The sequence below is a fragment of the Chelon labrosus genome (genome assembly GCF_963514085.1).
Source record: "Chelon labrosus genome assembly, contig: SCAFFOLD_31, whole genome shotgun sequence".
Classification (NCBI taxonomy): domain Eukaryota; kingdom Metazoa; phylum Chordata; class Actinopteri; order Mugiliformes; family Mugilidae; genus Chelon; species Chelon labrosus.
Genome location: NW_028181545.1, coordinates 644,976 through 653,812, shown reverse-complemented (window position 1 = coordinate 653,812; position 8,837 = coordinate 644,976). Strand labels below are relative to the sequence as shown.

Below are 8,837 nucleotides of genomic sequence, written 5' to 3'. Positions count from 1 at the left end.
TATTGGCAAAGTATATACAGGTACACCTGTTATATTTAATTATTATTCAGTAAAACTCAAGAATGTATGCTCTAACATGGAAGCTGACATAACGGGATCATTCTGTGTTTTTCAGTGCGTTTGTTTAACAGGCTACAAACATACAGCAGTCATCATAAGAAGTGTGAGGAGCAGTATTTTAAGTTCCAGATCTGTCAGGCAGAAAGAGAACGTCAGCACACCCACCAGCTTCAGTTCAAAAAAGTATATTTTGGTCCACTATATAGCATTGAGTGCAGTGAAAGTTATGTATGTTATTTAGGCTATTAAAAGACAGGAATTTAACATTTAAATAGGCATAGAATGGATATCTAAGAAATGTCCTGTTGTCCCTCTCTTTTTCTGCAGGCTCATGTTGTAGATGGCAAAATGATAATTAAGGTGCAGTATCAAAACCGCAAGAAATACATCAAGTTACAAGATGCTGATTTTGAAGAATTCATTTCTGAAGGTAAATGTTGCTATTATATGAATAACCAGTAATTCAGACTGAGTGAAAGTCATTACATCTTATAATTTAAACAATTTGCTATGTGATGTTGTCTTTAACCTCATCACTAAGTGAGAGAAAAGTTCTCCATTCATGTGGACAAGATTACCGTGGAAGATGATTCCGGCACTGAGGTGGATGAAGCAGTGTTTGCAGAATTATGCACAATGGAAGGGATTTGCTTTGTTATCAAGGACAGTTGTGGCCATGGTAAAGTTTAACTTTAATCATTTATTATTTTTTACATTGCATTAACAACAGAGATCATTTCAGATGCTCCTGTTGCATGGAATTAATTATTAATATTACTATTATTACTTAGTATTTTAAGATTAGCATGTTAAGAGTTTAGATGCCTGATGGAAAGTGTTAACTGATTAATAATTTTTTGTTTGTTTTTTGGCTGATTGTAGCAGTTCTCTCTGGATTGTTATGTTCAGTCAGGGAGGATATGATTCACAAATATGCAGAAAATAAGGTGAATTGTTTATTATATCTTATGCTCTTAGATTCAGGCACATCTCAGTCATCAGCTCCATCCACACCACTATCCTCACCCAGCGGGAGTTTCCTCTCTGTGTCCATTAGTAGCAGCGACAGTGAAACATCAAGACCATTTAAGCGATCAAGAATGGATGATGAGGCCTTTCAGAGTTCTTCAGCCAGAGATGTGAGTTTGTCCTCTAATATTTGTTTTAAATCGTATCTAAATTTTCAGTATCACCTTTCTGATTTAATTTATGTCCTTTTTGTTGTTGTTGTTGTTGTTGTTTTAAACTGCCATCCAACAATTTAACAGTAAGGATAAAAACATGTCAAGCGTGTTGTGTTCTCAAAATCTGTCTTTTTCCTTAGGAATCATTGATCATGTTGAAATCTGAAAGTAGTTAGCTGCTCTAGGTTTAAATCAAAACTGCAAAATATACCTTTGGGACAAGGCCAGATGGTTTGGCCTTGTTAGAAGTATACATTGTACCATTTCACTCCGTTATTCAGTATTGTTACTATCTGTTTAGCTGATAAAGCAGATCCTGCAGACAAAACCAGGAGGGACAACAGTGCTTGATGAATATGAAGAAACTGGGATGTTGTGTGACAGAACAAGAAGGCAGATGGTTAACATTCTTGCGGCACACATGGTTGAGACAGAAGGGTAAGTTAGGTTTAGATATTTCACAGCTATTGAACCTCTTGTTGTTTTGTTTTCCTTTTTACATCAATTCACATACTCCAAGATTATTAAACTTTAGGTATGTAAATGGTTTGGGGCTAAATTAGTGATAGTTTGCCATCAGTAATGTCCAGTTGGGAAAGGACATCAGTTGTTGCTTGATTGCGATTGGAGAAAAAGCAGCAATGACAGTAATGAGCTCAACTCTGCACTAGATGACTCACGTTATTGAAGTAATGTTCAGCCCTATAAAGTACTTGTACATGTAAGCAAGGAACAATTTCCCTTTTTTTTTCTTTGCAGGAGAATCCCTCAGCGAGTCACTAAAGAGAAATATGCGTTGGGAATTGTCACCTTGTTCCCTGCATTAAAAGATCCCCTCTCTAGGAAAGGATATGTAAGTTATGCATTTTTCTTAATTACATACTTTAGTTAAAAATATATTTTTGCACTACAAAATAATAACGTGTGGATACGCTTGACACCATACCGTACCCCTATTGCTAATTAATACACAAATAAAATTATGGATTCACTATTGCTGATTATGAAGTTTACTTGTGTCTCTGTCCTTTTTTTGTAAGGAACATTTTTATGACAACGAAAGTGGCTCTGGATTTCTGGCATGGCGGCTCAAGACAATTCAGAGAAAGACAAAACTTGTGTCCAAGGAACCTAAAATGCAGACAGCAAGAGGAGGTGGTCCAAGACAGGAGAGAGAGGTGCCTCAGATTGGTGGTCAGTTGGACGATGAACGTTGTGAAGAGATTATATCTTTGATGAACCACACGAGTGATGGAAAAATTATTCTGCAAAAAATGAAGGAGACCTTTGAGTATAGACAGCGCCTCATCCACAATCGTGATGAATCACACACTGTACTCTCAGTGTTTCCAAGGTTCCTGGACACGAAAGGGCTGGTAATTATTGGCATATTTTCAATTCTTAGCTATAAGCCTAGCTTAGAAATGTAAATTTAACCAAAAATGTTCTTTCATTTCTCTGTTGCCGCAGATACATCAAGATTTCTGTCTCCTCTTTGGACCAGAAACATCTGCCAAACTTCTTGAGAAATGGCATACATTCTATAAAAGCAAGGTGATCAGAGAAGCAGAGAGCCTGATTACCACGCCAGTGCTCCATAGTTTGCTGAAGTCTGCCAGGAAACAGCACAGTGATGATTGCCCAGGTATTCTATTAAAGGCTAAATAAAATGATTTCAATAAATTGAGTCATACGCAGTACTTAAAGGGATAGTTCAGATTATTTGATGTGGGGTCGTATGCAGTATTTATTGGTACAGTGGATAGAGGTTGATGCAGCCCCAACTTTGAGAAGCAGAGGAGCACAGAATATTTTTTGCTGCTGACCCTGTCTGCAGCAGTTCATTGCTTCCATGCCGGTACACGTCTCTGCTTCTCAAAAATAGAGGTGTGCCAACCTCCATCTACTGTAGTTTATACACTGACTCCCCATAACTAAGTCATACATCCTCATTTCAAATAATCTGAACTATCCTTTTAACAGATTCCTGGTCCTTTGGGCCCAGAAACCCTGAGACGGTCAGGGGCAGTTGGTTAAATGGCCAGGGAGTTGAGGTTAAAAAAAGGAAAGAAACTTGCGATCAAAAAAGATTTTTTTTTTTTTTCTTACAGAGTGGGACAGTGATATGGCATCTTTCCTGCTGCTCCTGCATATCCTACCACCTCAGCCTACTAAAAAGAAAACACCGAAGATCAGTGCAGCTCAGGCCATGGACCATCTAGTTGTGTTTCACAAGGTATGTATCAGGCCACAGTATGCAATTTAATTGGGAAATGTGGCACAGACAAAAAGACAATATTACAATGTAACTTGTTACTTATGTTACTTATTATTTCCCCCACAGTCATGTAGGAGCCTAGACGAACACATTGAGAACCAGGAGGGACATCACCAGCCATATCTTCTTGCGTCTGGAACCTGCAAGCAGGCCATCAGCACTTACTACATTGTGATAGACAAGAAGCTCATCCCCTGCCAGGGAACCACGTCATTGGCAGCTGTTGATGAACTCTTTAAGGTGCACTTCGTTTTCAGTGTAAGTTATGATGCTGCTCTCAACAACATGTACACATTCCTGCAGACAACAGTCTATGGTGTGGATGTTGACACAACTAAAGAAAGTCCAAAGGTGAAGGAATTGAGAGCCAAGTTGATGAACAGGAGCTAAGAGCCAAGTTCTTATACAATGTATATGTGTACATCATTGCATGATACACCTAGTGCAATTATGCAGCACTTTATTTGCATAGGCTATCTTTGTTTTTTGGAAAAAAGTCTTAGTCTACAGTATTTGTGTTGGCACATCAAAGAAAGCCTTATGGCAAAGAGCCAAATACCTGAATAGAGGCAAAGAGTTCTTGAACTATGTATAGGTGTTATATTTGCAAATCTTTGCATGATGCACCTAGTGCATTAATTCAGCACCTTAAGTTTTTTCATGGGTTATATCCAGGTAAAAAGTTTGTTGTTCTTTGTGCTCAAGAAGGGTGTTCATTGCAGTTTAAAAGTTTTGCAGGTTTTAGAAAGCATTTAAATATTTGTCATAGTACTGTTAACCTGGGAACAAGCAATGATGTAAGTATGCAAAAACATCAGTCAGACTTCAATGAACAGAGCTCACAACAAGATGCCTCTGATATGGATCTAGATGTGTCAAGTCAACCTTCAACATCTCATATGTCAAAAGATCAGGCAAAAGATATGTGCGCTTCAATCATAGCAAAGTTACAGGGCAGTGGTGTTGCCAACAATATTGTGTTATCTGTTGTTGAAAGCATGGAGGAGTATGTTAGTGAAGTTCATGCAAATCTTAAAGAACAAGTGTTAAGTGCAGTGCCTACTGATAATCCCAGTAGAAATGCAGTGGAAGACATCTTCAGGAATACTTTCAATCCATTCAGTGACTTAAACACAAACTCTAAATGGACTAAATATTTTAGTGAAAAATGGGGTGTTGTTGAACCGCTAGAAATTCACTTAGGAGTGAGATATGATTCAAAGAGAAACAAAGTATCTGGAGTATATGAGCAGGTACCAGTAAACGACACTTTCATTTATGTACCCCTGTTAAAAACCTTAGAGTTCATTTTCAAGAATGAAGATGTTTGTTGTCACATTAACAGATCTGTTGTTCTTGGTAGCTTATACAAAGATTTCTGTGATGGAAAATACTTCAAAAATCACCCATTATATTCAAAATTTAAAAATGCATTACAAATCCAAATTTACTATGATGATTTTGAAACATCAAATCCACTAGGGTCGAAACAAGGCATTCATAAGCTTGGATGTTTATATTTTACACTCCGCAATTTACCACCACGTCTGAATTCTTCGCTGATGAACATCCATCTCATTTCTTTGTTTCACTCCCAAGATGCAAAAAAATATGGCATTGACAAAATACTTTATCCGTTTGTAGAAGATGTCAAGGTACTAGAGCAAAATGGAATGAAAGTGTCATTTACTGAACAACCTGTCTATGGCACCATAGCACAAGTAACAGGCGACAACTTAGGTCTGAACTCAATTCTTGGTTATGTGGAATCTTTCACTGCTAACTACTATTGCAGAATGTGTCTTATTGATAGAGCAACCGCTCAAACAGTGTTTAGTGAAAATGATCCACGTGTGATGTTGCGCACTAAATTAACCAATGAGAATCATTACAACTATCTTGTCGAGAATCCAAGAGAAAATTCTTGTTTTGGGATCAAACGCAATAGTATACTGAATTCCTTGACATATTTCAATGTATCTGATAACTTTGTGTTTGATATAATGCATGATATCTTAGAAGGAGTAGCACAGTATGAGATTAAGTTGTTGTTTGAATATTTGAAACAGAATTTTATTTCTGATGAAAACATACTCCAACGTGTATATGCATTCAACTATGGCTTCATGGATAGAAAGAATCGTCCAACACACATAAACATGTTTTGTACTGGCAATAGTATTGGGCTGAATGCCAGTCAAACATTATGCCTTATTCGTAACCTGCCGTTAATATTTGGAGATGTTGTACCAGAAGCTGACACACACTGGCATTTGTTGTTACTGTTGTTACATATTGTTAACATTGTGTTTTCCCCATGTATTACGGAGGGTATGACTATATTTTTAAAACATCTTATTGAAGAGCACCATAGATTATTCACCGATTTGTATCCTCAAAATAATTTGATCCCAAAACACCACTTCATGATCCATTATCCTGAATGTATACGCCAAATTGGTCCTTTAGTACATGTTTGGAGTATGAGGTATGAGGCAAAACACAAATTCTTTAAGTCCAGCTTAAAAAACTTCAAGAACATAACCAAGTCCCTTGCAAAGAAACACCAAACAGCTATTGCCTATCATTGGGAATCATTGTCTGCCAAGGGTATTGAGTCTGGGCCTGTCAAATTGAAAATACTGACTGATGTTGAAAATGGTGATTTGATTTCAGAGCATTTTCAGATTGATATGTCAAGTGACATACATGAGACAGCTTGGGTTAAACATAATGGTATTGAATATCACACTGGTCTTGTTGTTTGCACTGATTTTGTTAATGATATGCCAGTGTTCATGAAGATTATTTGCATTTTTCTGCGAAATGAAGTCTTTTTTTTGGTATCAGAAATGGAGACTATATTTGTGGAGCATTTTCATGCTTTTCGTGTTGTTGACAACATGCATAATGTTTCAGTTGTTAGACCTCATGATTTGAGACACTTTAAGCCCTTTGATGTCCAAAGGTCTTATGGTTCAGACTCATTTTTGTATATTGTGCCAGACAGCTGCATTGTATAGGGCAAACTACAGAGCTACCTCATGTTTTGGGCACTATTGTACATGGTCACTGCACAGGGTTGTTGTAAGTGCCATTTTTCTTTAAAATTCATTTGAAATTGTTCAAGGAAAAATAAAATATTTTTCATTGCAGTACTTTTAGGAGTGATTATTGTTAGTCACACCAACTTGGTGTTCTTGTCATACATTGCAGTGTTAATATTTTACACTATAATACTTTCTTAGGCAACACTGTTATAGTGTTAATAATTTAAATTAATCCATTGTAGTGTTAATATTTTACACTATAAGAGTTTGTTAGGCAACACTGTCATAGTGTTAATAATTTAAATTAATCCATTGTAGTGTTAATATTTTACACTATAAGAGTTTGTTGGGTAACACTGCCATAGTGTTAATAATTTTAACTATTTCGAAAGTGTTAATTTAACACTTTACCAGTGGTTCCCATATAAACCCTGGAAAAGTGTTAGTTTTGATTCTGAGGGTGTTAAATTTACGATTTCAAATTTGCTGTGTGTGTGGGACTGAGGGACTTTAGTGACACCTAACAGAACACATGACACTTTCACTTCCTCATTTCTATAATGACAGGTGACCCCGAGGAAGGCGTCCATATTTCCAGATGTCCACATGTCTGCTGTCCAGCTGACTGCCACAGTCTTCTCCAGCTCTGCTCCAGCTTTCTCCTTGGCTTCTTTCTACTTTGTCTCCACCATGGCTCTCAATGCTTGTCTTGTGGGCAGGACATATGTTGGCTCAAGCTTGTTAACAAAGGCTTTAAAGCCTTTATCCTCAAGCACAGAAAATGGCTGGCAGTCCTGCACCATCATGTCTACCAAGGCCTCATCCAGTTCAGCTTGTCGCCCTTTAAAGCAGAAAATGGAAATAGTTAGTGACACAGAACTTTTTCAAATGTATTATTGTTGTTTTGTATCTTTTCCATTTTAATCTTGCTCTGTCTCTTTAATACATATCCATGCTAGTTGCCATAGGCTAACCATGTCCAGTTCCTCCAGGAGCAGCAGGAGCAGCAGGAGCAGCTGGATTGGGTGTAGTCTCAGGGTGTCTTGAGTGCAGGTGCCTCAGCATTGAAGAGGTGTTGTTATTAAAGGCCAGCTCTGGAGCACAGATCAGACACTTGACCTTTGTTGGGGTAATAATGTCAAAGTGCTCCCACACATAAGATCTGCTTCTTTTAGGGGCCTCTCCTCCATTCTCCCTATCTCTCCTTTCCTCACTGTCAAACACTCAGACTATCACACAAACACTTAATGCTCTCACACTGGCTTTACACTCACACTCTCACAACTGACTAATGAACTAACTAAATCAATATGTATACAGGTATGTAAATCAATGTATAGTGTGTGAATGCCTATGTGCCAAGTTCATCTAATGTTCTACTAAAACCTTAAACTTCACTCTCCCTGGTTCTAAATCAATGAAACTACGTAACGGATGAAAAACTCTCCTCCTCTCAAAAACCCACAACCATCTGAGGGACCGTGTCCATTTCTAATCATTGTGAGTTTGACAATCCCGCCCTGCATTCAAACCTGGAGTGACACGTGGCTGATGACGGCCGATACGCGTGTGACGTGATGAAGCTTCATTTGGGGAGTCACGTGATGTTTGGACTGATGAAGCCAGGCATCCAAACATCTGGTGGTGATACTTGTGCTTTGAAAGCTCCACACTGTGTCGAGCGTCTGCTTGGAGCAGAACATCTCTAGTACGTAGTGCTTATTCCCTCGTGTATGATGATGAAATGTTTGGTTGAAGTTTAACAATCACCTCTCCTCTAGTTAAATGGATGGAAATGAATAAATGTGTTTTATATCAACTAGTTGAAGTATGATGATTGGACAGAAAAGATCTGACTGAAATCAAATGGGAGTTTGTTCAAAGGTTTTGTTTGTAGTTTTGGTTCAACTTGCTTGTACATGAACTCATTGTTTTTTCCTTTCTTGTATTTCTTCTTTCTAGTTTTCATGGTGCTGGATAATAAAAGCCATTTAAGCACCAGTACGTGACTCTCCGCCTCATTCAGTGATTCCAAGGGACAGCTACAGAGAAAAGCACCACGTCTGAACCATCTCACATCATCAACGGAGACCAGCAGCCGAGTCTACATCTTCCACCAAGATGACCAAGTAAAAGACAGTGTCTAATCTCTGGAGGTACAACACAGGCAGTGAAACACTGGACTGGAATAATAAAGAAAGGACAAACACACTACATGACACCTGGAGTTCAATCTCCTAAATGAACAAGTCTTAAAGGTTTAAG

The 8,837-nt window shown here is 38.0% G+C and overlaps 1 protein-coding gene across 1 annotated transcript; it reads left to right on the top strand.

Annotated features, from left to right (window-relative positions):
• Nucleotides 1–883: 883 nt before the first annotated feature.
• LOC311509921 (uncharacterized protein) lies at nt 884–6,745 on the top strand. The gene is made up of 4 exons (XM_084575372.1): nt 884–2,620; nt 2,715–2,889; nt 3,356–3,480; nt 3,589–6,745. Exons 1-4 carry the CDS (start codon nt 2,381–2,383, stop codon nt 3,910–3,912), a joined length of 864 nt encoding a protein of 287 aa, XP_084431498.1. The 5' UTR covers nt 884–2,380; the 3' UTR covers nt 3,913–6,745.
• Nucleotides 6,746–8,837: the final 2,092 nt, after the last annotated feature.

What these genes read in the sequence shown, in the direction of transcription:
- LOC311509921 (XM_084575372.1), top strand. Translation starts at nt 2,381, where the DNA reads ATGCAGACAGCAAGAGGAGGTGGTCCAAGACAGGAGAGAGAGGTGCCT. An exon ending in GCACAGTGATGATTGCCCAG is followed by an intron (nt 2,890 to 3,355) that starts GTATTCTATTAA and finishes TTTTTCTTACAG; the next exon opens with AGTGGGACAGTGATATGGCA. An exon ending in ATCTAGTTGTGTTTCACAAG is followed by an intron (nt 3,481 to 3,588) that starts GTATGTATCAGG and finishes TTTCCCCCACAG; the next exon opens with TCATGTAGGAGCCTAGACGA.